At 61.7% G+C, this 27,192-nt stretch overlaps 8 protein-coding genes across 8 annotated transcripts; 3 read left to right on the top strand and 5 right to left on the bottom strand.

Moving 5' to 3' along the window:
* Positions 1–520: 520 nt before the first annotated feature.
* Positions 521–909, bottom strand: PLICBS_006160 (uncharacterized protein; the record flags this gene model as incomplete). The annotated part of the gene is made up of 2 exons (XM_018319932.1): positions 521–577; positions 628–909. 2 exons carry the CDS (start codon positions 907–909, stop codon positions 521–523), a joined length of 339 nt encoding a protein of 112 aa, XP_018182406.1.
* Positions 910–4,365: 3,456 nt separating this feature from the next.
* On the bottom strand, positions 4,366–6,503 carry PLICBS_006159 (uncharacterized protein; the record flags this gene model as incomplete). Its single annotated transcript, XM_018319930.1, has 10 exons — positions 4,366–4,483; positions 4,597–4,681; positions 4,802–5,071; positions 5,137–5,233; positions 5,296–5,425; positions 5,483–5,610; positions 5,661–5,746; positions 5,799–6,067; positions 6,154–6,309; positions 6,376–6,503. The coding sequence occupies 10 exons, from the start codon at positions 6,501–6,503 to the stop codon at positions 4,366–4,368; spliced, it is 1,467 nt and encodes a 488-aa protein (XP_018182404.1).
* A 978-nt stretch (positions 6,504–7,481) lies between these two features.
* On the top strand, positions 7,482–9,709 carry PLICBS_006158 (uncharacterized protein; the record flags this gene model as incomplete). The annotated part of the gene is made up of 6 exons (XM_018319929.1): positions 7,482–7,737; positions 7,843–8,127; positions 8,278–8,464; positions 8,567–9,107; positions 9,232–9,453; positions 9,575–9,709. 6 exons carry the CDS (start codon positions 7,482–7,484, stop codon positions 9,707–9,709), a joined length of 1,626 nt encoding a protein of 541 aa, XP_018182403.1.
* Positions 9,710–10,156: 447 nt separating this feature from the next.
* Positions 10,157–11,122, bottom strand: PLICBS_006157 (uncharacterized protein; the record flags this gene model as incomplete). Its single annotated transcript, XM_018319928.1, has 2 exons — positions 10,157–10,903; positions 10,964–11,122. The coding sequence occupies 2 exons, from the start codon at positions 11,120–11,122 to the stop codon at positions 10,157–10,159; spliced, it is 906 nt and encodes a 301-aa protein (XP_018182402.1).
* Positions 11,123–12,049: 927 nt separating this feature from the next.
* On the top strand, positions 12,050–13,143 carry PLICBS_006156 (uncharacterized protein; the record flags this gene model as incomplete). Its single annotated transcript, XM_018319927.2, has 6 exons — positions 12,050–12,113; positions 12,171–12,530; positions 12,596–12,614; positions 12,684–12,843; positions 12,904–12,992; positions 13,047–13,143. 6 exons carry the CDS (start codon positions 12,050–12,052, stop codon positions 13,141–13,143), a joined length of 789 nt encoding a protein of 262 aa, XP_018182401.2.
* A 66-nt stretch (positions 13,144–13,209) lies between these two features.
* PLICBS_006155 (uncharacterized protein) lies at positions 13,210–15,631 on the bottom strand (the record flags this gene model as incomplete). The annotated part of the gene is made up of 5 exons (XM_018319926.1): positions 13,210–14,028; positions 14,084–14,222; positions 14,280–14,804; positions 14,853–15,392; positions 15,465–15,631. 5 exons carry the CDS (start codon positions 15,629–15,631, stop codon positions 13,210–13,212), a joined length of 2,190 nt encoding a protein of 729 aa, XP_018182400.1.
* Positions 15,632–16,283: 652 nt separating this feature from the next.
* Positions 16,284–17,854, bottom strand: PLICBS_006154 (uncharacterized protein; the record flags this gene model as incomplete). Its single annotated transcript, XM_065600871.1, has 3 exons — positions 16,284–17,187; positions 17,242–17,465; positions 17,519–17,854. 3 exons carry the CDS (start codon positions 17,852–17,854, stop codon positions 16,284–16,286), a joined length of 1,464 nt encoding a protein of 487 aa, XP_065456943.1.
* A 5,235-nt stretch (positions 17,855–23,089) lies between these two features.
* PLICBS_006153 (uncharacterized protein) lies at positions 23,090–25,831 on the top strand (the record flags this gene model as incomplete). The annotated part of the gene is made up of 1 exon (XM_018319923.2): positions 23,090–25,831. The coding sequence occupies one exon, from the start codon at positions 23,090–23,092 to the stop codon at positions 25,829–25,831; it is 2,742 nt and encodes a 913-aa protein (XP_018182397.2).
* Between the last annotated feature and the right edge of the window lie 1,361 nt (positions 25,832–27,192).

The raw sequence follows: 27,192 nt of genomic DNA, 5'->3' as shown, positions 1-27,192 counted from the left end.
AACACTTACAGATAGGTTCGTGAACATTTGCTTTGCGGAGAAGTTTCGTGACTTTTGTCCCGAAGAACTTCGACTGGCAGACTACCAAAGTGGTATTGTGTCGAAATAAGTCGATTCTGGTGCCTATCACTCTGGTGCAGCGAAAGGGAGTTTGATGGCAGGCATGTGAGAGTATAATCAGCTTGTACGCGACAGAAGCTGGAGAAGCAACTTTGCTAGCTAGTCAATCGCAAAGCACACGTATCAGTTTATAATGGCTACGCGGTGATGGGAATGATTGTCAGGGGAACATTATTATTTTCCTCCCACTATATGATTATGTGAAAAGTCTAGGTACAAGACGGGGAGCCAAGAAGAGAAGAAGTAGCTCGCGCCTGTATGGAACAGGGCTGCTGTACCGGTCCACCGTCCATGAGACGACCGCGAAGGCCGACCAGGAAATAGCTCCAGCACAAGCACACCAGGCCTTTGTTCACCCGGCCTCTGCGGCGAGGACAAGCTTCCAATTAGGCTCCAGCGCTTACAGCAGGCGGTTGAGAGAGCACTGGACGTTCAGGTCCAGGTTGATGAGGCCGACCTGTGAGTGTCAGTTGAGTTGATGGAAGAGATGGAATCTCTCGCTCTTACCTGCTTGACATCGTCGTGCGAGCAGCAGTAGACGTCGCCACCGGCGCAGTTCTGGCCCAGGGCACCGGGCAGGATGTTGCCGAGGGAGAGGAGGCCGCCGTTGCCCTGGCCCTGGCAGACGACAGTCTGGTGGCTCTGGCAGACGTTGCCGACCTTGTTGTTGCTGGGCTCCTTGTGCTCAGGCTTGTGCTCGTGGCTGGGCTCCTTGTGGCAGGACTTGCACTCGGTGGGAGCGGCGATGGCGGTGGCAGCAAGGGCCAGGACAGCGACGAAGAACTTCATTTTGAAGGTTGGTGGGTTTTTGGATTGGTGCGTTGGGTAACGACGGTGGTGCTGTTGAGCGAAAGAAGGCGCTGGAGATGCTTGGAACTGGATGCTTGAGTGGATGAGGAGAGAAGCTGAGATTTGAGCGGGATCAAGGGCGTCTTTTATATCCATCTGGATGGCCTTTGAGCTGCCCGCGAGCCCAGCCGCGAGAGGCAAGTGTCGGCCGGTCCATCGCTTGGATCCCCTGCGGCAGACGGACGGACACAGCGTGAGGAGGAGATTTGCTGTCTCGCCGGGGGTTGAAGCCCAGAACGCTCGTGTCGACGTCCGCGGAGCTGCGAGGGTAAGACACAAGCTGCATCGTGATATTAGGCCGCGGAGGGGCAGACGTGGAGGATCGCCCTGCCTTGGAGCTCGGACCTAGCGCATCCCGGGCGGCCGGCCGGCCGGCGAGAGTGGAGAGAGGGAGGGCGGGGACGACTTCCGGCAGGTTGAGCGAAGGGGGGGGCGCGAGGCGGAGCTGACAACGGGGTTGCCCCAAGGGAGGTAGATGACGGCCAAGGCAAGGCACGGCAAGGCGAAGGGGAGAGAGGGGCGACGGTCCGCCCGAGCGACAAGCTAGTCCAGGGGCAAGGCACGGCAGAGACAAGGGGCGGAAAAGAAACTACGGCGCTTGTACTCTGTACGGTGACACGGCGGGCGGGAGTTGTCTCTGATCGACGGGGGGCGACATGGGGGCCGCAGACGCCAAAAGCAACGTCGAGCGAGGGGGGATGGAGGGGATGAGGGCCAAGCATACATGCACAATGCAGAAAGCTGCATGGTGCCCAGACGACCATGCCGGGAGCTGTCTGCCGATGCCTACTAGTCGAGGTAGCATCGCGTATGCGAGTTCCGTGGGTCGCGGAGCCGACTTCCACTTGATGCTGCCCGGGTGTAAGTGACTGAGGCTGCACTGCGTTGCCTGCCCGCGCATGGGCCGCATCAATGGCACGATCAAGTGTGATTGAGCTGCAGAAAATACCGGGTTGCCGTTGTCTAGTATTGCGAACTGCAACCCAGCATTGTAATTATTACAGTACTCAACAACTCTCTGTACGGTGCGCTGTCCGTAGCTACGCATTGCCCCCTTTGCGATCAGACACTTGGCGCGGGGAGTACATAGTCATCAAGTCTCTTGCTTTTTTGCTTGGTTGCATACATAATACGCATCTTTTAATAATCGTGATTATGGAATACGGTCCGGTGCGGCTCGTTTGCTCCGTCGTCGCCGAGCGCCCGTCGGCGGGCTGCAGGAGTTTAATTTCTCTCGTGTGAGCGCAGGGCTAGCTGCTGTATCCCTTGCCGCGGTCGCCGGCCCCCTCGGTCGGCTGAAGCTCTCCCGACAAAAAATAAGCAACTAACTCACTAGCTAAGTTAACTACGGACCATTCGACGTGGGGGTGGGTGCGTGTGGCAACTGCACAGATGTTTCGTTGATGGTTCAGTCATCAACACCAATGTTGAGAAAACTGCCACACCTTTTCTGGGTCTGCTAATTTTACGTGCCCTGTTTTTTTTTTCATCGTCCATTCATCGAAAAGGAAGTTTGCCATGGTCGATTGTCGGTGAGAGAGGCAGAGCCAGAAAGCAGAGTCTAGGCTAAGAAGCTAGTGATGGCAAGGCGAGACAAGAGACAATTGCTCCTCAGCGGGCGCTGGGCAGTTGTCTCAAAGCCAGTTCGGGTTTTGCGGACCCTCGCCCCGGCAGGACAATACCAGGCACCGCGCGTGCGCGCGCAGCTGCATGCACGCACGCAGTAAGACAGTGTAAATAGTTTGGTAAGAGGAACAGCGCATCGCACCTTCACGGCAGTGATCAACAACAACTACAACGGGCGTCCCAGCGGCCGTAGATGCCCAATACTCAGACCTGAGCCCACGGGCAACGGAGAAAACAGCCACGGCCGAGAAGATGCCCGACGCGCATAGAAGTCCGTCACCAACAGCACCAAAGAACGGCCTGGCGGCGGCAAGGCGTCTTGGGTGGCGGATCGTCGCGTCACTGTCGAGCGCCCACGTCGGCCGCCGCGTCGCGCCCGACCCAGCCAGCCAGAGAGAGAGAGGGAAAAAAGTCGTTGACAGCAAAGACACAACACGGCGGCGGGCGCGCCCCTTGTGTCTAGGACCTGAAGGTTGAGCTAGGCCCCTTGCGTCCCGACACGCCGTCAGGGTTGAACAAGGCCAAGGTCTGATCGCGCGTTCTGTCCCCGCGATGTGATTGATGGTGGCTGCGAGACATTCAATGGCCACCCGACAAGGGGAGGAGGAGGCAGGGAGGCAAATCAGCGGCGCGCTGCAAAAGCAAAAAAAAAAGGCAACCCGACATGCACAGTATGTGTATGCACGAACATTACGGGGAGGGAGGGTTCCACGAGTGGCAAACGGCCGGCAAGCTCAAGTGTGCCTGCCGTTTAATACGTCCGCCGTTCGAGTTATCAGGGCCCGTAACGTAAAGCGGCGCGGACACGGTCACTCCCTGGTAAAGTCAATTGGACGGTCTCCGGGATCGGGTGATGTGCTGCGCTCCATCATGCAACTCTCAGAACATGCTCTCGGCAATTGGCCTCTTGGCAGCTTGGGTACTGTCAAGCCCTTCTCACCGGCAGCAAGAGGCCCCGACGAGCTGAAGACGCCGGGCCCAGCTTCTGAATCATCCTCGCCGTGGCAATGTCTCGTCGAAAGGGACTGGAGCAGAAACCACCAGCCGCGGCTGGCACCTGTCGGCCCGTCTCTGAAGACGGACGGACGGACGGTCGCCGGGAGGCTAAAGCTCACCTCGTATGTTTTTCTTCTTATTTGATTTTATTTTGTTTTGCCCGTCGAGGCTAAGGGCCGTGTCACGGCAGCTGCTGTTGCTGGGGGCTGGGGTGCATCTGATGGCCGGCAACTGCACGGGACACCGATCCGGGCCCCGGCTCCTGCTGCGCCGCCGCTGTGGTGGGCCGTTTGCCCAGGGGCAGGGACCAGATGTTCTGCATGGCTCAGCTCATTTTTTCGAGACTGCCGGCCGAGCTCATCCGAGCCGACGAGAGTCAAGAAATGCGGCCTCGCCTCGCTGATACGAATGTTATGACTACCCTAGACTCGGTGCCGATGTGTGAAAGTGGCCGCCGACTGCCGCTGATCGTCTAGTATTGCAAGATCTAGATAGTCGATACTGCGGTCTGAGCTGTAATTAAAGACGCTGTAGTGTAGTCTCTGTGTCAAGCTCTACAAAGTGTTTGTGGTTGCTGGGGCCTTGGGGCAATCTCTTACAGTTGAAGGTTGTGTGACACAACGTTTAGACGACAGCCTGAGCGTTCGGAACGCGCACATGCGGGTTGCCGTCTGCACGCAATGACAACCTGCAGGTAATCAATCCAACGTAATTTATTTCGCAGACCCATCTCTAGGCACGCATTAACAATATACATCATCAATTCACACAAAACTACAGCACCATCTTAAACTCCGGGTCGCGGTCGTCGCCGCAGCCCGCAAACGCGTCGTACTTGCCGCGCCTCTTATCCCGGTTGATCTTGACGCACCACAAGACGTTGAGTGCCACGCTGCCACGCAAAAAAAGCCCGGTCAGCGACAAAAAGTCTCACAGTCACGCGGCGGCGGCGGCGGCGGCGGCGCGTGGAGTGGCAAAGGGGAGGGAGGGGGGAGGGAAACTCACGCGACCCAGGCATAGCACAGCAGGCCCAGGATGATGGTGTGGCCCTTGTGGTAGTACGGGCCCTCCTTGGCCGGATACACGAACGCTGTTGACGAACACGGTCTGGTCAGCGGGCTACGAGACACGACGACAGGCTGGGGAACACAAGCACGGTGCGGTGCGGTGCGGTGCGGTGCGGTGCGGTGGCGTGGGCGTGGGCACTCACTGGCGACGAAGCCGCCGCAGTTGGCCACGGCCAGCTGCAGCGCCGACGTGGTGGCGCGCTTGTAGTGGCCGGCCGAGTTGTTGGAGTTCCAGACGAGCACGCAGGGCACGGCGGCGTAGAGCCCGATGGCCATGAGGCACGTCATGGCGAAGCGCGGCGACGCGGCCTTGATGTTGGCGATGACGGCGTAGCCCACGATGGCGATGGGCAGCACCACGAGCATGAGCGTGCCGCGTCGCTTGAGCCGGTCGGAGAGGAAGGCAACGAGCACTGAGGGGGGAGTCAGCCGCCGGAACATGAAACATCTTGGTCAAGCGAGAGGGGAAAAGACGCACCCGTCACCGGTGTCGCCACGGCGTAGGGAATCACAGTCCAGAGCTGCGTCTCGTTGGGGTTGCTGGCAATGTGCATGTCGTTGACAATCGTCGGCAGCTGCACCCAGTCAGTCAGTCAGTCACTCCAAACACACCAAAGACAAGGCGAGTTTCGCATACAAAGAGGCCAAACGAGTACAGCCCCGAGAGAATGGCAAAGTAGGCCGTCGACGAGAGCCACACCTGGACGTTGAAGACGCCGCGGCGGACCTCGCTCCAGCGGAAGCGCTCCTCCCGCTCGCGCGCGAGGCTGCAGAGTATAGAGTCAGCGTGCGTATTCTTCGCGACGTGGATGGGGTTGACGTACTCGAAGCGGTCGTCTCCGTTGCCGGCGAGGCGCTTCATGGCCCATTCGCGCTCCTCTTCGGTGAGGTAGCGGGCGGTGGCGGGGCTGTTGGGAAGGGCGAGAAAGGCAATGGCTCCGGCGACGATGGTCTGCTGTGGTCAGTACCCATTCGAGGTGGTGAGCGTCCAAATTTACTCACAAGGAGGCCCTCGATGATGAAGATCCATCGCCAGCCCTCGAGTCCGCCGCGGGGTCCGATGGCGGACAGTCCCCTAGCGAGCAGGCCTGCTCCATCGTCAGCATACCGACAACGATAACTGAAGCAGGCACAACTCACCTCCGAAGGCGCCCGAGAGCGACGCCGCCGTATAAAAGATGCCGATGCGCAGCGCCAGCTCGCCGCGTGTGTACAGCCCCGACAGGTACAGCACCATGCCGGGCAGGAGACCGCCCTCCGTCACGCCGAGGACGGCGCGCACGGCGACGAAGCTGGCGTAGCCGCGCACGAAGCCCAGGCACATGGTGACGAGGCCCCACGCGGCCGTCAGGCAGGGGAGCCATATCTTGGGCGAGACTTTCTTGAGGACGAGGTTGCTCGGGAGCTCGCTGGGCAGGACACGGAACGAGTCAGCATATAGGTTTCGCGCGGGAGAGCGTCCGAGTTCGGGGGAGAGGGAGCGCGGCGCACGCACCTGGCAATGTAGGTGGCGTAAAAGACGGCCAGGCCCTGCGTGTACTGCAGGTCGGTGATGCCCAGGTCCTTTTCGAGGCCGATGATCTTGGCGTTGCCGACGTTGGTCCTGTCGAGGAACGAGCAGAGGAAGAGGAGCGCCAGCACGGGGAGGACTCTGAGGTCGGTCACACACGGCCGCTGTCAGCGCAGGCAGGGGTGACGAGTGAATTGAGAGCCATACCTGGTGTCCGTCTTGAGGAGCACGCTGCGGGTGAGGTGCGCGCGATGGCGGCGCGCCTCGTGGCCCATGGCATCGAGCTCCTCGTGCTCGGCCTTGGCTTCCATCTCGGAGTCGGACTTGGCGTTCATTGGGAGGCACAGCACACCAGAGCGTTGCACTCAATGTCTCGGATTGTTATCGTCGCACGCAATCTGGGGGCGGGCGGGAGGGGAGACCTCTGGAGCAGGAGGGGCGAGACAGACGTCCATTTAAGGATCCCCCGCGCATAAGCTCCCACAAACCAGAACAGGGCAGTTATAGTAGTACGTAGCAGAATGAGACGTATAACTAATCCCGCCAACCCCGGCCACCGGATCTCAAATCTGCGGGGGAAGGAGAGGAGCCGGTTTTTGCGGGGGAAAAAGGATAATAATGGCCATCCGGGGCCGCTGTCAGGGGAGCCACGGAAACATGTCGATCCGCCGGGGGAACTGGGGGAACCATCACGACTGCTTTGGCGGTGGTGGTGGTGGTGGTCAGCCACTCCATATTGCGTCAAGCGCGTCGAGGCTCGACGCCGGGGCCCAGATCTGCGCCCCGATGAAGACGGCGCTTGTTCTGTGTCCCGCCTCTGCTAGCGCGTGGCGTGTGGTGGGCAAGGTGAGTGAGTGAGTGAGTGGGTGGCTCAACAAGACCCTTGACCTTGACATGTCTGGCGCCCCGTTCGACCGGGTCCGGGTTTACCGGCGGCGACCCGATCTTTAGGGTTGAGCTCCGGCCGGCGGAGCTTCGCCGACGTGACGACACCACTTTTCCGCCCACTCTCTCGCCCTCGCAACGGCATTGATTGCTTGATTCAAGGGGTGGGAATGAATTGCGTGTCCACTTGGGCATGGTGCGTGGTGTGGTTTTCGGCTATTCCCCTCGCCCATTGCCGTGTGCGGTCGTATAAATACAAATTATGACGTGAAGCCCACCCTTGGGCGAGCTTCACGAAGGCTGCTCCCGTCTCTCCCTTTCTCCCTCACTCTCAGTCTGCCTGCCATTGGCTCTCGCGGGGCACTTTGAGAGCATCTGGAGAGAGCCCACAGAGTGACAGACACGCAATACACCGAAGGGCGCGCACCATGAGACCCTCGATGCGTCCCGCGCTCGTGTGCCGCGTCGCGGTCCGGCTGTCCGTCGCGCCCGGCGTCAAGACGGCCGGCCCGGCGATGGCGGCGCGACGAACCTTTCTCACCACCACGATACGCCTCTCACAGCCATCGTCGTCGTCCGCGCGCAAGGACTCCAAGGTTCTCGGCACCGCCGACGAGGCCGTCGCCGATGTCCGTAGCGGCTCCGTCCTCCTAAGCTCCGGGTTTGGCCTGTGCGGCGTCGCCGGTAAGTCTACACCCACAAGCTTCTCTCCCCTTTGGGTGGTGTAAGTGCAAGCGAGACTGCAAGTGCGTAAGCGACTGACTTGACGGCTTTTCCCGCGAAAAACAGAGACGCTCATCCAGGCGCTGCACCGGCGCGGCGTCGACGAGCTCCACTCGCTCACGGCCGTGTCCAACAACGCCGGCATGGAGGGGCTCGGCGGCCTGTCGAGCCTCACAAAGGCCGGTCAGGTCAACCGCCTGATCCTGTCGTACCTGGGCAACAACAAGGCCCTCGAGCGCAAGTACCTGACGGGCGAGCTGGCCGTCGAGCTGTGCCCGCAGGGCACGCTGGCGGAGCGGCTGCGCGCGGGCGGCGCGGGCATCCCGGCGTTTTTCACCCCGACGGGCGCGCGTGAGTAGTCCCCCCTTGTTCCCTCCCGTTTTCTCACTCTTCTCTCTCTCTCTCCCCTGCCCGTCACGAGCTCGGAGTGAGGGGAGGGCGTGCGGCAGAGCGTTACACTTAGGATCAGCAGACTAACACCGAGCGTTCCGGGACTCGCAGACACGCTCCTCCAGGACGGCGACATCCCCACGCGGCTGGGCCCCAACGGCACCGTCCTCGAAAAGGGCAAGCCGCGCGAGACGCGCGAGTTCGACGGCCGGGCGTACCTCCTCGAGCGGGCGCTGACGGGCGACGTCGCGATTCTGCGCGCCTGGAAGGTCGACCGCGCGGGCAACTGCGTCTTCCGGTAAGCTTCCTCCCTCCCCGCCTCATGACTTACACGCGGGTGCTGGTGCATAAGACTGTCCATGACATGAAAGCGCGGATGCTGATTAGTGTGTGTGTCTAGATACACGACCAAGGCATTCGGCCCGCTCATGGCCAAGGCCGCCAAGCTCACCATCGTCGAGGCCGAAAACATCGTCGAGGTCGGCGAGATCCACCCCAACGCCGTCGACCTGCCGGGCATCTTCGTCGACCGCGTCGTGCCCGCCACGGCGGACAAGCAGATTGAGGTGCTCAAGCTGCGCGACCCCGCCAACGATGGGAAGAAGCCCGTTGCGGGCACGGCCAAGGATGAGGCGCAGGAACGGCGCAACCGCATCGGCCGGCGCGCGTCGCAGGAGCTCAAGCAGGGCTACTACGTCAACCTGGGCGTCGGCATCCCCACGCTGGCCGCGACCTTCATCCCCGAGGGCCGCACCGTCTGGATCCAGTCCGAGAACGGCATCCTGGGCATGGGCCCGTACCCGACGCGCGACGAGGTCGACGCGGACATCGTCAACGCGGGCAAGGAGACGGTGACGCTGGTGCCGGGCGCGTCGTGCTTTGACTCGAGCGAGTCGTTTGGCATGATTCGCGGCGGGCACGTCGACGTGTCGATTCTGGGTGTACGTGATGCCCTCTTCTCTCTCTCCCCCTCCGCCCTTCTCTCTTACACACATCGAGAGACAGCTCGGGGGCAATGATGGGGTGTGTGCGCAGCATCGCTGACAAGAATGGATTCATGTACAGGCCCTCCAGGTCAGCGCCGCGGGCGACCTCGCCAACTTCATGATCCCCGGCAAGGTCTTCAAGGGCATGGGCGGCGCCATGGACCTCGTCGCCAACCCGGACAACACCAAGATTGTCGTCGCGACCGAGCACGTGGCCAAGAACGGCTCGAGCAAGATTGTGCAGCAGTGCGCCCTGCCGCTGACGGGCGCGCGCTGCGTCAGCACCATCATTACCGATCTCGTGGGTCTCTCTCTCTCTCTCTTTTCTCCCCCCTTCTCTCTCGCCCCTTGTTCTCCCGTCGACAGGCCAGACAAAAAGGGGTCGATCAGCTTGGGCTAACCACGTGGGAACACCAAAACAGTGCGTCTTCCAGGTCGACCGCCAGAACGGCGGCCTCACGCTGACGGAGCTGGCGCCGGGCGTCGACGTCGACGAGGTGCGGAGCAAGACCGAGGCCGACTTCAAGGTCGCCGACGATATCAAGACGATGGAGTGAGGAGGGGTCCGGCCGGGGGGGTTGTGGGTTGTCATGGGACGGCGTTAAATCTAGACGGAAAGGCACCTCAGGCAGGCTGCCGTTAACATGGATGATAATTTCTTTGCTCATCGCCCGTTGCCCGTGATGTAATGCGCTGACGCCGTCTCCAACTGCTCCGGAAATCTTGACGGCGTATACAAATACACAGGCATCCGTTGTCCATTGTCCGTCAATGCCATGCTGTATGTCACTAACTCTGCCGCATGTTCAACATTGTACATGCATCTTCAAGCCTCTAGACGTCTTAATCTAAATCATTGCTCATGGCGCACGATGCCCAACACACGTCGCTGTCCCACCCACCCCATCTATGCCCTATATATATATGCAGTCGTCTCTTTTATACACATGACGCTCCAACCACGCCCAACACCCAAACTCAAGCATCTACCCATCCACCTCTTATCACAGCTTCGACTCCCTCGCGTTCGCGCCAGCAAACGTACTCCCGCCCAACGCCTCGACAATGCCATCCACGCTCCGTAGCAGCCATTCACACCCCTCATCGCCCGCCAGCCACCGCACCGTCTCCTCGTCGACGACGCCCGCCTCCGCGTCGCCCCTCCACGAGCCGTCCTCCCACGCCTTGCGCAGCCCAAAGACGTGCGACAGCACCTGCGGCCCCACGCCCGTCTGCGCGCGCAGGCACGCTACCGCCACGGCGCTCGTCAGCACGCGGCCCGTCCTCGCCAGCGCCGTCCCGCTCTCGCTCCCAGTCTTCTGCGCGGGCGGGGGATCGCTCAGCAGCGGGCCATAGTGGCTGTTCAGTATATGCACCGGCAGGTCCGGGTGCGCGCGCGCCAGCTTCTCGACGAGCTTGTCCTCGAACGGCGCATACACCGAGTCCCACAGCGCGCGCGCGCGCCCCGCCACCGCGTCGACGTCGTTGCCGTTGCCGCCCTCGCGGGGGGGCACAGGCGAAGGCTCCCGCGAGGGGCGGTCGTGCAGCCGCGCCGCCACGTCGGCGGGCAGCGCGGCGCGGAACGCGTTGAGGCAGTTGATGGTGCGCGGGATGCCGTTGAAGCTGATGCACTTGAGCCCGACCTCGCGCACCAGCTCCGCGGCGGGGGCGGGCGCCGCGCCGCGCTCCGTGGCGACGCGGTGCAGCACGGCTAGCGAGTCGGGCGAGTTGAGCGTAAAGGTCGCGGCGGCCTATTGCAGAAACGTGTGTTAGAGAGACTTGTCGTTGTGGACGGATGGGCTGCGGCTCACGGAAATGGCCAGCCACGGGTTCGTGCCCACGCGATGCTGCTCCGCCTCGCGCGCAATACGGGCGTACACGTCTGCGATGCCCCGAGGCGCAGGCACGGGACCCGGCCGCGCAAAGGGCGCGTTGATGAGCGCCTTGAGCGGCGGCGAGAGCTTCGACATGCTGCCGCGTGTGGTGCTATTGTCGCTGCTGGTACTGGTGTTGCTTCTTCGGTCGGCTGCGTCTCTGGCGTCTCTCAGTCGATGCGTGCTCGCCTCGTCGTCGCCGCGTCCCATGGCGTAATCAATCAATCAATCAATCACGCGCGGCGCTTTTCGTCAGATATACTGCGACGTGTAGGGAGGCTCGGTTGCTCGGCATTGGAGAGACGACGATGGGGCCCAATTCAGTTCAGTTCACCTGCTAAAGACCCCAACTGGGGCGCTCCACTGCCCGCCACCAGTGACGGCATGAGCCGCGGGTCGGCGTGCGTCCGTCGGCATCGGCCTCTACTTTTGCGCGCCGAATTGCCCTCCCTCCCCCCGCGGCGTCCGCCACCACCTCAAGACACCCCGCGTCCGCCTCATGTCCGGTGGTCGGTCCCGCCGGGTCGCAGTAGTGACGCCGGTCGACTCCCCCAAGGCGACCACAACTGTCCTCCGAGTCGGTCGGTCGGTCGGTCGCGCTCGTGATGCCCGTGCAGGGCCCCACGCTGAGGCCGTATAATGCCTGCGCGGCGTGGATGCCGAGGGGCGAGGGTGAGAAGCACAGGATGAGATGAGATGATATAGGCTGCGGGTTTAGTCTTGTCAATGCGCAGTCACGAGAGTTTGGAGAACGGGAAACGAGAACCATGGCTAGCAAGACAAAGGAGCCGTTTTGGCTGGGGTGAGTGGTGCCCCCGCCGGGCGGTGATACCATCAGCCGACTTACACGAATAGGGGCGCCGCGGCGTGCATGGCCGTGTGCTTCAGTGAGTCTCTCATCATCATCACCGCCGGGGCATGTCGATACTGACGGCCGCAGCACATCCGCTGGACCAAACAAAATAGTACGAGTGTCCTTCATTTACATCAGCGTCGCTGAGCGCTGACGTCTGCCGCAGCCGCATGCAGGTCCTCAAGTCGAGCGACTCCATGCTGCGCACCATGTCCCGCCTGGCCGCCCGCGATGGTATCGTACCCATGCCCTCGTAGACTTCCTCCAGATCATCGCGGCTCACCACGCCAGGTATCCCCTCCCTCTGGGCTGGCCTCTCCGCGTCCATCCTGCGCCAGGGGACATATTCTACCGCCCGCTTCGGCATCCACGCCGCCCTGTCCACGTCGCTCCTCCAGCGCTCCGGCCGCGAGACCCTCCCACTGTCTTGGAATGTCGCCTGTGCCGGGCTCGCCGGTGGCCTCGCCGGCCTAATAGGCAACCCGACCGAGGTCGTTCTCGTCCGCATGTGCGCTGACGGTGCCAAGCCTCCGCAGGACCGCTTCCGCTACAGCAACGCTCTCGTCGGTCTGGCGAGGGTTTGGAGCGACGAGGGCGCCCGCGCCTTTACCAAGGGCATCGCGCCCAACGTCGCCAGGAGCATACTCATGAGTACGCCCTCTGCCCCGACCGTTCCCTCTCACGCGTGCTTCCATGTATCCTGACCCGTGTATCAGACGTCTCTCAGATTGCAACGTGAGCCGCCCCCCTCATTGGCCATTGCATAGTCGAACGCAATGCTCAAACGATGCTCACGCGCCCCAGGTATGCGTCTGCCAAGCAGTATCTCGTTCAGTCCGCTAGGCGCAGAGACGACATCGCGACGCACGTTCTGGCGTCGTTCGCGGCCGGCACAGTCGCCACTACGCTCTGTGCTCCAGCGGACGTGCTAAAGAGCCGTATGCAGAGCAGCGCCGGCAAAGACGTAAGCTCAACGAGCCTCAGACTGGCGCGTCGTTCTCGGATCCCAGCTAACTTGCCGCAGGGTCTCTTCCAAGTCATCAGGACGGGGTTGCGGGAAGAGGGCCCGCGCTTCCTCATGAAGGGATGGACGCCCGCGTGGCTGCGGTTGACGTGCGTCTCGCCCCCCCCCCACTCCTGACTTGCGCATTCGCTGACGCTTTCCAGGCCGCACACTGTCCTCACCTTTGTCTTCATGGAGCAGCTGCGGAATCTCACGCAAATACAGCTCTTTTCTCGGGAGAGGGCGACCTCCAAGCTGTAGCGGTGGCGGTAGCCGGTTGATCTTGTAGTTGTAGATGTCTTCCTATAGATTAGACAGAGCCATCTTTCAAAATTCGGGCCAATACAGCCAGTCAAAGTTGTTCATGTCCGCCCACGACAGGCCGCCAAACGACGGTTCAAACTCGTTGCCCGGCTGGTTGAGCACGTGCGCGATCTGGTCGTCCGACATGGCTGAGAATTGCAACGGCTCCGGCCACAGCAGCTGTTGCTGGGCCATGAAGCTGGGCTGCGCCGGCACGGGCTCGCCGACGGGCATATGGGGCGCGGCCACCGAGCTGGCCTGGTGCGCCGGCGCCGAGGCGCCCTCGACGGCCGCCTTCTTGACAATCTGTCGCAGGTACTTGCCGTACAGCAGCGACAGCCCGTTGCGATGCTCCGTCACCGTGCCGATGCGCTCCAGCACGCCCGCCGCCTCGTCAATCAGTTTCCTGATGCTCGGGGCCAGTGTCGAGCTGCCCGTCGTGTAGGTGCTGAGCGTCAGGGCAAAGCACGCGGCGAACGAAATCATGATGGTCGTGTTGTTGGGCATCGACTGCAGCTGCGACTCTCCCTGGATCGCCGCCCGCATGACGTTGAGGGCAGACGACAGCCCCGCGGTTCGGAAGAAGCGCCGCACCTCGGTCGGCGCCGTAGGATGGTTGATGATGCCTCCGTAGGTGGACAGTCGCGTATGCGTTACGAGGATCTCAACGTAGGGTGGCAAACGTCGCTGCGGGCCGATGCCGATGGAGACGCCCCATTCCGTCAGCCACTGGTCGAAGAAGCGCTCAATGGCGCCCTGTATCGACTGCGCAATGAGCGACCCATCGCTCGTCGCGTTCTGCGACCCGTCGCAGAGAGAACGCACGGTGCTGAAGAGGCCATCCTGTGTTGGTCAGCGAGTGCTCGTCACTCCCCTCCCCCGGACGACGGGTACCTACCAGATTCCTACGCAAAACGGCCATGGAGACCAAGGCGCCGTCCTGGACGTCGCTCTGTGGCGTGCGGTGCCAGTTGTCGCAGTCCTTGATCACGCGGGTCACGGGCACGGCAAACGGCCGCCCTCGCGCGAGGGACATGCTGTTACGGTCAGACGAGTTGCACGTTAACGCAGGTTTGGGGAGACGAGACACCTACCCTCGCTCGAGAACAAACAAGGAGATCCAGCACCGCTCCCTATTACGTAGCAGCAGCTTTCCCGTGTCCGACCACGGCTCGACGTCCGGGAAGCCGTCAATGGCAAGTGCCATCCGAGTGTCGAGACACTCACCGCGCGCAAGGGTCAGCTCGGAGCCTTGCTGCAGCAGCTCCGTCGGCACCAAGACCTTGTGGAGGGACAGGTCGATAGCGATACTCGTGGCCATGGAGATGTACACGCACGCCTCGTCATCGGTGCTGTGCCGGCCCGGGAACATCCACGGGATGTTGATCATAAAGGCGAGGACAATCTCGACCGACTTGTGCCGTCGGAGCATGACCCTTTGCGCAAGCGTCTTGACGTGGTTGGACAACCGCTTGGACAAGGCCGCGGCCGAGGGCATGAATAGCGCCGAGGCCGCCATGACGGACGTGCAGAGGAAGGCGGAGCGCGTGCGGGTAAACGAGACGCTGTGGATTCTGGGGTCCAGGCCCCATCGCGTATGTGCCAGGTTCGCATGAAAGCTGTAGTCATTAGTGACTTCATCCTCGCAACGCTCGGGATCGGCTCACTATGAAAAGAGAGTCTCTGCCTCCTCCTGCGTGACCAGGCCGAGTGTGATGGGGTCAATGTCGTCGCCCACGTCGAGGCTCACGTGCGTCGACGTGAAGAACTCCTCGAGAGCCGCCGACTCGTCCGCCTGTCCCGGGCTCTGGTGCGATCCTGGGCGCACTTGGGGCGACGGCCTGCTGCGCGAGTCGCTTGACGGCTGGATGTATGACGCGCGGGCGAGCAGCTGCAGGGGGTTCTCGGCATCGTCAATGGCCAGGCTCTCCTCTGTGCGGTGCACAAAGTCATTCATTGACGCGGCCCCCGCGTTGTCCTCGCCATCATCATCACCGCTGGACGACGCCTCCTCAGTGTCACCGTAGGACCGTCGCTGCGACGCAGACGCCTGGCTGGGCGACGTCTCAGCGGCGTCAACGTCGCCCAGCAGGTCGCGCAGGTGCGTCATGACCTTGACATCATCGGCGCTGTGCTTCTGCGCACCCCTGGCTCGCTTAACGGCCTGCTCGATCTGATACAGCGCCTTGTCGAGGCCAACGCGTTTGCTGTCGAGAGCGCGGGTCACGTCAGCCATTGTACCGCGCCCCCTCCGTGGATTCTGGAGCCGCTCAACTCACTTCTTGATGCCCTTTTGCCTGCCGGCGTGAAAGTCGGGCCGCACGCATTCGCAGTTGAGCTGGACGCAGCGCTTGCAGCGGCCGTCAGCGGAGGCCCCCTCGCACTTGATCTTGCTGCGGCGGCAGACGAGACAGGCGGCCTGCTTGGGCCGCGGGGAGGCGTCCATTGCGTTTGCGCCGGCGGGTGACGGACGGCCCCACGGGGCTCATTCCATGTGCGTGCGACGGGGGGGGTTGGAGCTCGAGGCGCTCGAGGAGTGAGGCCTCGCATCGCACACGATGAGGTGGACGGGGATGTTGAGAGACGGGGGGGAGGTGAGGTGACGTTGGCGGCGCCGAGCTCGGATTGGACGAGGGGCCGGAGGTGCGCTGTGGAACCTCGCACGCGCTAGACCCTGCACTCTGCAGTCAATTACAGGCACCCATCCATGGCACCACTGGCCTTGCCCCAGCTTGACCCCATCATCCCCTGGACAGATGTTGACAGCTACATGGAGATGCGCACAGCCGGAACACAACATCGACGTGCTGATCACGCTATCCACATCGACTGCCCGAGCGTGGCACTTCTGGCCGTCACATACTGTAGAACATGTTTTCGTTGCCGAACCCAATGTCCCGTGACACCGACACCGTCCAGCAACAGTTGCTCCTCTCGTCCCGTCTCCAACCCCGTCTAGCCCCGTCGACAAGCCAATTCTTCATGGCGACTACAAGGTAGAATCGGCAGGCATCCGTTTTACGATCTCAGAGTCTCAGCGCCGATTCGGTCTCGTCGTATCACGTGCTATGAGTGCAGCTTGTGCCGTCTGCACTGGGTCAACGGCCGAAGCGCTTCAACTCGAGCCACCTCAAAGGCGGAAACACCACCATGGCCCACGACGCGCCCAGCCAGATGCCCAAGTCTGCGCCCTGCGAGCTGACCTGCTTGGCGATCGGGCCCTTGTGGTACACCTGGCACATGCCGAGCACCGCGCCCACCCACCCGACCAGGAACGCCGCCAGCGCCGCCACCCCGTGCGGCAGCCTGGAGCGGTCCGACCAGGCGGACCAGTCGAACCCCCGCGTCCTGCGGAAGATGGCATGCTCCTCCAGCGCGATGACGGTGTAGATGGCGACCCAGTACCCCATGAGCGCCAGGAAGTTCTCAAAGATGCTAAACAGGCTGTTGCGGCCGGCCACCGCGCAGGCCGTGTACGCGAGCACGCTGACGCACGAGATGATCCAGCGCGGGGTGCGCTGCCCGTAGCGGCCCAGCACCTGGAACCCGAGCACCGCCGAGTACGTGCGGGGGATGTTGTTGGCGATGAGGCCCAGGGCCACGAAGACGCCGAGGAGCTTGCCGAAGCCCCTGAGCCCGGCGTACCCTTCCATGATGAGCGCCCCGGAGGACACGTCGAGGGCGTCCGCCCACGTCTTTTGCGAGATGGTCCCGGAGCCCAGGCCGACGCCGATGAGGTTCGCAAACGACAGGCCGAGCCCCACGCCGATGGTAGTGAGCATAAACGTCTTCCACTTGCGCGTGTCTTCGGGGTAGTAGACGTAAAAGTCGGCGCCTGCTGGGGCCCAGGCTATCGACGACGACAGACACAGCGAGAAAAAGGACAGCCGGTTCCCGGCTATGGTCCGGTGGTCTCCCGTCGCCGTGATGGAGGTGTCAAACTTGGGCCCCGCGGACCCGATCAGCACGAAGAGGGCAATCAGCTGCGGTATCGACGCCCATCTGAGCGCGTCTCAGCGATAAACCTCTTACACACCTTGTTGCACGGAGACGTACCTCTCGTAGACGTGAAACGCGCCCATGCCAAAGACCACCACGACCAACGAGACGACGGCGACAATGACAGTCCCGACAACGATGCTTAGCTTGCCGTCAGCAACGGCCGAGAGCACCTGGCCGCCGATCAGGCAGTCAATCATCCCATAGCCCAGCATGATGACAATGTTGAGAAGAGCGCAGATCTTGCTGGGCCAGTAGCCCATGAAGTACCTAGCAACGACCTGCATTCTTCTCTTAGAGGGGGTTTCCGCGGCTCAGCTGGGAGGGCACATACCATGGTACGGTTACCGCTGACGGGACCAAAGGTGCTCATGTACCCGACGCCCACGGCGCCCAGAATCGCGCCAAAGACGGAGCAGAGCGCGGCGTCGGTGAACCCAAGGGAGTAGTCAATGGGGCCAAGCATGCCGACGGCGACGTTGTTCGCGGTGATGTTTGTGCTGAACCAGAGCAGCGCCATCTGCGCGTAGTCGGACGCCGTGACTCGCTTGTAGCGCTCAGTCTCGGGGACCCGTTCGATGCCCCGGGTCTCGAGGTGCTTGAACGCGAAGCACCCAGCCTCTGCATCGGAAAACGAGTCCGCGATCCGGGCGGCGTTCTTTTCCGGCATTGTCAATGAGCAGCGCGAATTCTGGTGTGAGAACAGAGAGCAATCAGGTTGTCAAACCCATGTCTGGCTGCGGTGCCTTTACGAAACGACAAGAAAAAGACACCAGGTTCCCGAGTTGCGACAACCGAGGGACGCGGGCAATAAAAAGGAAAAACACTCTGTGGAAACCGTAGGCGATCTGGCAGATAACCGGACCTCATGGTTCGAGTGCAGAAACGGCACTTGCACCACCCTCCGGCACCGCAGTTCCGAAAGGGAAGAAAAGGCAGCCAGAAGCGACGATTCGTTCGCGTGGGAAACTCTGGGGCCGTTTGGCCTTGCCTGATTGCCTGGGTATGCGGGTGGCTATCTCGTCGAACCGTAAAATATTGGTTAGAGCAGAGCGCAATCATCCGATTGCCCTCCGGAATCGGTTCATGCGCCCGAGACGGGCTCCGACCTGACCGCGCGTCGCACAGGTCCATAGCCTCAGGTCCAGAAGGAGAATCCTGCTGTCGCCGAGGGCAGCTTTCCCGTGGCTTCTTCTGACGAGTCAAGGAGCTGTAGAAATCCCAAGCTCCTGGGATCCATGCTCGCTTCTGCTCGAATTGAGCAACGGCAGCTTCTTGACTGGATTGCGGAGCCCAACCAGGCTCGAGCCTCGAGTGGCCGGGGCAAATCGCGTTGTGCTGGCAGATTAGAGTTTTCGTATGGGTCCCATTGTTGCTATGCTGAACAAGGACGCAATAGGAAATGCCAACTCTTTGACAGCTGTCTCTGAGTTGACCTGTCACTGGGCCACCCAGTCTTGATTAGTTGACATTGAACGTTGCTGCAGCCGGCGCCAAATCGCGACTCGGGTTTCGGGCAACCATGTTAACGGTTTCACCCCTTTCCGAGATTGAGCTTTGGCGTCGCTGAGTATACCGATCAAGTTCACCCGTCGTGTAAACTCGAGGCGGATTGGGTCGGGAGTGGCTAAGCGACTTGGACAGGTTTCGCGTGGCTTTCCTGGGCCGAGTGTCTTAGTTTCTTAGTCTCCGGTACAGAAACCCATTTGCGACTACTCTACACCTGAGGAGGCACCTTGCCTGGTTGCCACGTGAGGACGGGAACCAGCTGCGAGGAAGGGTGGGTAAGTCAATGTCACGCCACCGCCGTCCGCCTCCTTGCATCAGTGTTCCAATACCAAGCAAAGGCCTCTGCACGTCACCGTTAGTCATGTTCTGCATCATTGATCCGATCAGATCCCACGTCACATCTCGTGGCCCGATGCTGCCGGGGAAAAGTGCACGCCGGATGTCGCCATCGATGCGATATGTCCGAACTAAAGTGCCATTGGCCAGCGCGCAAGGATGCTTGGTGTGAAGGATCGAGCGAGCGAGCGATGGGCACAAGGCACATTCAGTCGCATCGACGGCTCGCGCGCACCCGCCTCGGGCGTTCTGCCAGATGGCGTCGTTGAGGCCTCGATCTGTGTCGCCGGACGGGCAGAATGCGCAGTGACAGACTCGGCACGCACGAAGTTGCAATTCTGTCGGCGCATTCATCCGCGTCCCGCGAGGCCTGCGTGCGCATTTCCGCGCGGCTGTGGACGAACCCCTCCCGGCCAAGCCACAACCTGAAAGAGGAAGCTCACAATTCGTGGCTGGAGAACAATCATGCTGCGCCGTCTGTAGCGGACCCCACGCATGGGAATGCAGGCGGCCCTGCCGGGTGTGAGAGCGCGCTTCCCAACCAAAGCCTCCCCTCACCCCCACCACGCGCGGGATGCACCCATTTAGGCTGCTGACAGGGCTAGCAGTGCTGTCGTTCTGCGGGATGGATGGAGGCTTCCACGGCGGCTGGCCCCCTGCACGTAAGCATCCCTTCATTTTGCCATCGCGATGGCGCTCGTGCTGACATTCAGGCGCCAGTGTGATCAGCGGCGCTAGCGGCACGCGAGAGGCGCAAGCGGCACTCGAGCAACGTCGCAGAAACAGGAACGACCTTGACGACACGCGGGATGATGATGACGGGACGAGGCACCGAGCGAGCAACGGTCTGGAAGGGGGCCGCGACGGGGGCGCAGGACCAGGATGGCTTTTCTTGCGCTGCGCGAGTGGCAAGGCTGAGCGCCGGACGGGGCACCGAAGAGCCGCATGACGGCAATTAGTCGTGGCACGGCATCTCGAGTCAGGTTCAATGCGCCGCGTGACGGTGCCACACGCGAAGTGGGATTCTGCCGGTGGAGGGTTTTCGCTGTCTGTCGCAGGAGGACAGGCACCGACGAGAGCGGGCGGGGTCGAATTGAGGCGGCGAGGGCGCTGATGGCACTTTGCACTGCGCTGGGGCATCAAGAACGACATTATTAGCGCCTGCCCAGGGGAGGAGAGGCAGGGGGGAGATTGCCACTCGGCGGCGGGACGGGACCGCCGAAAGCTTGGTACTCGTTCTCGAAGGGTTGTGAGGGGGCGGGCGACGGCACTCGCACATCGCCACGGGGGAACAGAACAAGGCGAGGTCGGCCGAGCCTCGGCCATCGACCGTTCATCCACGCTGCACGTACAAGGACGAAGATGAGAAGGGACACGCCGGCGAATGTCCAACTGCACAACGGTGCAGCATCAAACCCGTGGACTCGAACAAGCAGCGGCGGTCGCGTGCGTCGTGTCTCGTTTCGGCGCGGTGGGCGGCGCACCAGAGACGGGCCACAGGCGGTTCTGACACCCACTGGAGCGTGCATCCCGTCCCTGGATCCTTGGGCCGCCCGTGTCGCGTGCTCGGGGCACACCTTGGAGGCGCTGGGACAGCGAAAGGAGCACACCAGTCAGCCAGCCAGCGCCCCCGGCCCCAATTTGGGACCTGCCCTGCAACGTTGACCAGCGCTGAGACAAGGGGTCCTGCGGCTGATGAGTGACGGATGGATGGAATGAACGCCTGTCTGACCCTGCGAGCGAGCTCCTGCGGCGGCCCGGCGGCGTGGCCCATCGGTCGACCGCGCTCCTCACCGAAGGTGGGCTGCGCCGACCGACTGCGGGTTGTCCGTGATTGATTCAGTCGTCTTCTGCTTTGGGAACATTTGATGAAGAGAGGGTCGGGCTCCCGTCGGAGAGTATCCGGGTCGGTGGGCAATCTGGCAGCAAATTGTGGGGGTGAAATGCTCCGGCCTGGATCAGGATGAGGGGCGGGTGCCCCCTTCTGCAGCGCCTGCCGCATGGCATGCATGGACCGGAAAGAGGCCCCTGTAGGTTCCATTGCAGAAGCTGTCCACGGTCCCTGCCCTGTTGCGATGGCAGGATGACAGGCCTTCAAAAAGCGTGCGGGGGGGGGCCGATGGGCAGGCAGGCTGTCAATTGACTCCCGTCATGCCGCCCTCGGGCCTCCGCCAGCAAAGCACCCATTGGCCGGACGCCTGCCACACCAATCGAACAATTATGAGAGCCCAGGATGCCGGGCCAGGGCACCGGGCACTGGGCGCAGCTGCTGCGCCGCCGGGTGCTGCAGCGGCCGCGGCCACTGGCTGCAGCGCGATGATAGCCTAGGAGGCGGGCGGCAGAGAATAATAAGAGTTGGGCCCGGTGCGGACGCCCCAGGGGCATCGCCTGCAGTCTTTACCCCCCACCCTGGCCACCCGCTCCTTCCATTGCCTTTAGGGGCACGCGACAAGCTGCTCTTGTTGGTCCGAGCTGCGCCAAGCCAGCCAAAGCCCCATGGGTCCCCTTCAGCCCAGGCCCACCGGCCGACGCCCCTCCCTCCCTCCTGCACCTCCTACGCCTAATGCCAGCCCAGCCCAGCACTCGTATGCAAAATCAAATGGCAAAGTTCATGCCATTTTTTCACATCAGCCGGCCTGGCTCGGCCAGCCCAGGCCAGCCCTCTGCCATAGTGCATACTGCTGGGGAAAAGAGCCCGCCCGCGTCCGTGTCCACGCTGTCACCCCCCAGTTGGCGGCGACACGGGGCATGAGTGTCAGGGCTGCGTGACCACCTGGAAAGAAGGCCGATACACGGCTGGCCCGTCCTTGTTTTCCCCAGCTCTGCTCTGGCGGTGACTTGTAGGACGGAGGGAAAAGGGTCCCGTTCCTTATTCAAGGGGAGGAGCGGAGAGGGCGAGGCTGACAAGAAGCTGACATGCCAATGTCGCAATCCAACGGGATAATGGGCGGCGGCTGCAACGGTCACTTTGGCGTGGAGGCAGGGCATCCGTCCTCCAGGGCCCAAGATCATGAGCCTGCCCCGACCTGGCCCGATGTTATCATGCTTTATTTGGCCTCGCATAAGGAGGACGAAGGGAATAAGGTGGACGGACGAGCGGCGCGGGCGGCTGCGGAGACGCCCGGCTGGCTTGGTGGGCTTCACCTTGATGTTGGCCCCCCGTTTTTGCGGTACTGGTGCAGCTGGCAGCTGGTGCGCTGCACCGTACAACGCTTCCTCTTCCTTTTCTGATTGTACCTTAGTTAGTGTAGCTCGACTCGTGCAAGAGTACCGTACAGTAATGAGGTGCCCCCAGGCAAGGGACTAAGTGGCCGGCGTGGCGGACGAGGTTGGTGGCCGGTACGTACTCGCTCGCACTCACTGCACAGCGCAGGGAAGGCAGGTCCTGCCTGCATCGCGCTTGTTCATCTTGTTCCCCATTTCGCGGCCATCCATCGTCGGTCCGTCTCTTTCCCAAACTAGCTCGACCCCGTCCGCCTTCCGCGCTCTCCTCTCCGCCGCCGCTTGCCCTCCTCCCCCCCCAGTCATCCCGTCCCATCCCATTTTCCTTGGGCCCTGCTCCTTTCACTCTCTTCTTCTGCACCGTTTGTCTCTGGCTCATTGGCGCCAGCTGTCTGTTTCTCTCTTTTCCTTTTCTTTCCCTTTCCTCCTCCCCGGTCGCAGCTCATCCTGCGAGGGTCGTCGTCGTCGGCTCGCTCTCTTTGCCGGTCACCACCAGCGCCCCCCGAGTCTTCATCCTCCTGCTTCTGCTGCTGCTGCTGCCGCCGCCGCCACAATCGCGCGCCCCCCCCTGTCGTCAGTGACGGCCAGGCTGCCGACGACTGCTACACCCTCTCGACTGCCGGGGCTCGTCTCTCCTCCTTCGATTCGCCTTCGCTTCGCTTCAACAGCAGCGGTGCGGCGCAGCAGCAGATTTCCGGTCGATCAAGCGTCCGTGCCGGTGCAGAATCGCGACCAACGGGTGCGCACGCGACGCCGATCAGTCAGCACCGCAGGCCTCTTCCGGCTTCCAGACGCTCCTTTACGCTGGTGAGTCGACAACGGCTCAGACGACGACACAATGGTGGTTACGAACCATCAACGACATTACAGCGACCACTCGCAGCGGCAACATCAGCACCAGCGCCGCCGGTCCTCGCCCTCACCCCGGCGTGCCACCCGCTACCGTTCGGTCATGGACGCTACCAAGCAGCGCTTCCTCGGGGCCCTCGTCTCGTCTCTCGTCGTCGCGAGGCGCATCGGCATCGCCCTCGCCTCTCGTTTCGCCAACCGCCGCTTCGCCTTTTCCGTGGCCGCCGTCGCCATCATCTTCGCCAAGACGGTGCACATCTACGCCCACCTCACTGCCCTCCCACCGACCGAGCTGATACGCTATGGCTTCTCCTTCTTCGCCCAGGATTCGGCCTTTCTCCTTGTTCTCCGCGTTCTCTTCGACACGCAGCTGTTTGCCAACATGCGCTGGCTGAGGATCATTGTCACCACTTTGGCAACCCTCGTCGTGGCCGTCGTTCTCATGCTCGCCGGCATCAACATCTCCTTCTTCGCCGTGGCCGGCTCCGAGCTGCACTGGCGCAACATCGGTGTCGCCAAGGATGCCAACTCGTGGACCATGCTTCTCACGGGTCTTGTCTCCTGCTCGGTCGCCATGGGAATCGTCCTGTTCCTCGCCTGGCTCCTCCAGGACTTTTGCTACCTCGTCGCCGGCGTGGCTCTCGACATTCTCAAGTGGCCCTTTGCCTTTCTTCTGAGCAAGATCCCGTTCCGACTCTGGCGCGCGTCAAGCGCCGCCAACTATGAGCACGTTCCGCAGTATGACCTGGAGGGTGGCGCCGAAACAAAGTATAGAGAAGACGAGTCTGCGGGCCGGGGCTCTTCGACCTCCCCGGCGCAGCCCCCACAACCGACGGGTTGGTGGATGGTGCTGCTCTACATACTCGTTGGCCTCACCATGCTGGTCCAGGTTGTCACTACGTTCATTCGCCCCGACGAGACGTCGCTGTCCTTTATGTCCTGGACGCTGCCCCTGCTGCCGTTCATCGACTTTGCTCATTCGTCGCCGACCCTCGCCAGCCTGCTCCCTTTCCACGGCAGCAGCATCAACTACAGCTGGGATAACCGTACCGCCCTCGCCGAGCCGATTTCCTTTCCCTGGTTGCCCAAGGAGGAGACGCCACTGCCCGGCTTCGCCGACTGGTACGAGAACAAGCCGCATTACCGTGCGTCCGAGGACCCGCTCAAGATCTCCAACCTCGACGACGACCTGCTGCCCGCCCTCAAGGGGAAGCTCAAGGACGTCAAGATCCGCAATGTGATGCTCATCAAGCTCGAGAGCACCCGCAAGGACGTGTTCCCCATCAAAAAGGACGGTATTATCTGGGAGAAGCTGGCCAAGTCATTCAAGAACGAGTCGCTACCCGACGAGGCCGCCGAGAGGCTCGCGACGTTGACGAAGAATGCCAACTTCCTCACCGGTGACTACAGCGACGGCTTCGAGCACGCCAGCACGAAGCGGCGTGGCGGGCTCAACGTCAACAGCGCCCACACGACCAGCACCTACACCTTGAAGAGCTTGGCGGGCACGCTCTGCGGCATTACGCCCCTCGTTGCCGACTTCAACATCGAGCCCTTTAACCATATCTACCAGCCATGCTTGCCCCACGTCTTCAACGCCTTAAACAAAGTCAACAACGCCACCGACGCTGGCTCCAAGGCCAAGTCCAAGGGCAAAGGCAAGGGCCAGGGAAAGGGCAAGGGCGATTACACGTCGTACCCGTGGCGGTCCCTGTACATGCAGTCCGTCACCGATACCTACGACAAGCAGGACGCCGAGATGCCCGTGCTGGGTTTCCTGAAAGAGAACTACGTCACCAAGGAATACCTCCACACGGACGACGCCAAGTTCGGCAAGGTCAACGTCTCCGATATTAACTACTACGGCATGCCCGAGGTGGTCATCAAGGACTACATCCGCGATGCCTTTGCCTCGGCCAAGAAGAACGACGAGCGCGTCTTCCTGACGCACCTAACAAGCACGACGCACCACCCGTTCGGCATGCCCGCCGACGAACCGTACGTGCACCTTACCGGCGACAAGAAGTACGACGACATGTCACACTACGTCAACGCTGTCGGCTACGTTGACCGCTGGCTGGGCCAGATCCTGGCCATCCTCGACGAGGAGGGTGTGGCGGACGAGACGCTACTCGTCCTCGTCGGCGACCACGGCCTCTCCATTGCCGAGAATAACGGCATCACACCCTACTACAACTCCAACATTGGCAACTTCCACGTGCCCCTCGTCGTCTCCCACCCCAAGCTGCCGCACATCGACATCAACGACGCTGTCGTGTCTCTGCAGATTCTTCCCACGATTCTCGACCTCCTGATCGAGACCGGCTCTCTCTCCGAGGCCGAAAAGGGCGCCGCCCATGACCTGGTCCGCAACTACGAGGGCCAGTCCCTCATCCGACCTCTCCGCAAGAAGTCGGACGCGACTGGCGAGGGCGATTGGCAGTTCACCATCATGAACCCTGGTCGAGCTACCCTGTCGGTCCGCGACGCCCGAAACCCGAGCTGGCGTATCATCGTCCCCATCGTCGAGGACACGGAATGGCGCTTCACCGACCTGTCCAAGGACCCCCACGAGAAGGAGCCTGTCCTGTCGTTTGGCTTCAAGTCGTTCCTTCGAGCCGTGGAGAAGAAGCACGGCCTGGATGCGTCCAAGTGGGCCGAGGACGCGGCTTTCATGTCTCGATGGTGGGTTGACGAGAACGCGAAGCGATACCGTTACGACCCCAAATAATACCTCACCTCATAATACTTTGTCGTTTCTTGCATGAGCTGTTGATACAAGGCGACTGCTTTCGGCGAGCATATTCTGTTTGTTTCTTGTTACTTTTTTTCCACGGGCGATGGTGTTGGGATATATCTCGCCATGTACTTATAGCGTTGGCTAGCCCGCGCGGTTGTCAGCGTGGACGGGGGGTGAAAGTCTCGGAACCGGGAGCATGGTGGCAATGTGACGCCACGAGCGTGATCGGGGCAAGGTGCATGGCGTTCAAGTAGCGTACACGCACAATACAGCGGCATTCGCTCTGTTCAAGATGGGATCCGACATGTTTGCCGTGAAGGATGTGTGCCTAGCCCCACGATGGCATTGACACCTATTTGTTGTTCAAGCGTCGGATGGATGACTGTCGTGCCAAGTGTGTGTCGTCTGCAAAGGTCTCGACGGCAGATGAGTCGACTGCCGATGGTGCCATGGAGGCCACTCTTGGCAAGTCGTCGACCGGCTCAGCATTGCCTTGGCACGCAAGCCGGCCAGAGAGCCTCAGGTCATCAAGCTCGAAGAGTCGGGAACGGGCTGCGCTGTGGCCGAAGAGGGCCGGCGTTGGAGACCTCTTTATTCACCGCCTCGGCATCGCCTTGCCAACCGAGCAAGGTTTTGTCAGTCTCTCTCATCATCATCATGCCTCAAGAGCCAAGAGCCAATTGCCGGTCGTGGTGTTGCTGCTAATGCTGCTGCCACTGCCGGGTTCTTGGCAGGGCTGTCCACCTCCACCGAGTCGGCAGCACTATTATGTATCGTCTTGACACACACGCGCGCGGGCTGCTCCAGTTCGATCTATGCCGTGTAAGTACTTCCACATCGCGCTTGGAGCTCGGCGTTGCAGGGGCCAAGAGCTGGGGCCTGAACGTCGTGACTCGTGCCTGGTCCCAGAGGCATAGCCGGGTTCATGCCCTTCCTTGTCTAGGTGTGGGTGGGTATCATGCGCGATGATGAGGCGAACCGAGATAGATGTGATGCGATTCGATGCGTTGATGGCCGGTTGTACTCGTAGAGCGTTGAATGCTTTGCCCTGACCCTTTGAGGGGGGGGCGGTAATTCGCGCAGAGAGAGGTTCCGGGGGGAGGCGTGTAGGGGTGATGTGTGTATGCGCGATGTGTGTAAGTAAGTCAGGCGCGGCGAGGGCCTTGTCTGTCGTCCAGCCGGGGGACAAGCGATGGCAGCCTCCGCGACTCCAGAGGACGAGTCGTGGGGATGAGAGCTACTGCCGATGAGTTTCTCGAGGGAGACGATGATGATGACAATGATGATGGTGCGGTGCTGGGTGTCGCCTGGCGAGGGACGCGATCGTGAGATGGGTGCCGCTCGAGAGTGCG

The sequence above is a fragment of the Purpureocillium lilacinum genome, assembly GCF_023168085.1.
Source record: "Purpureocillium lilacinum CBS 284.36 DNA, scaffold_4, whole genome shotgun sequence".
Classification (NCBI taxonomy): domain Eukaryota; kingdom Fungi; phylum Ascomycota; class Sordariomycetes; order Hypocreales; family Ophiocordycipitaceae; genus Purpureocillium; species Purpureocillium lilacinum.
This window is presented reverse-complemented; position numbering and strand designations above follow the sequence as displayed.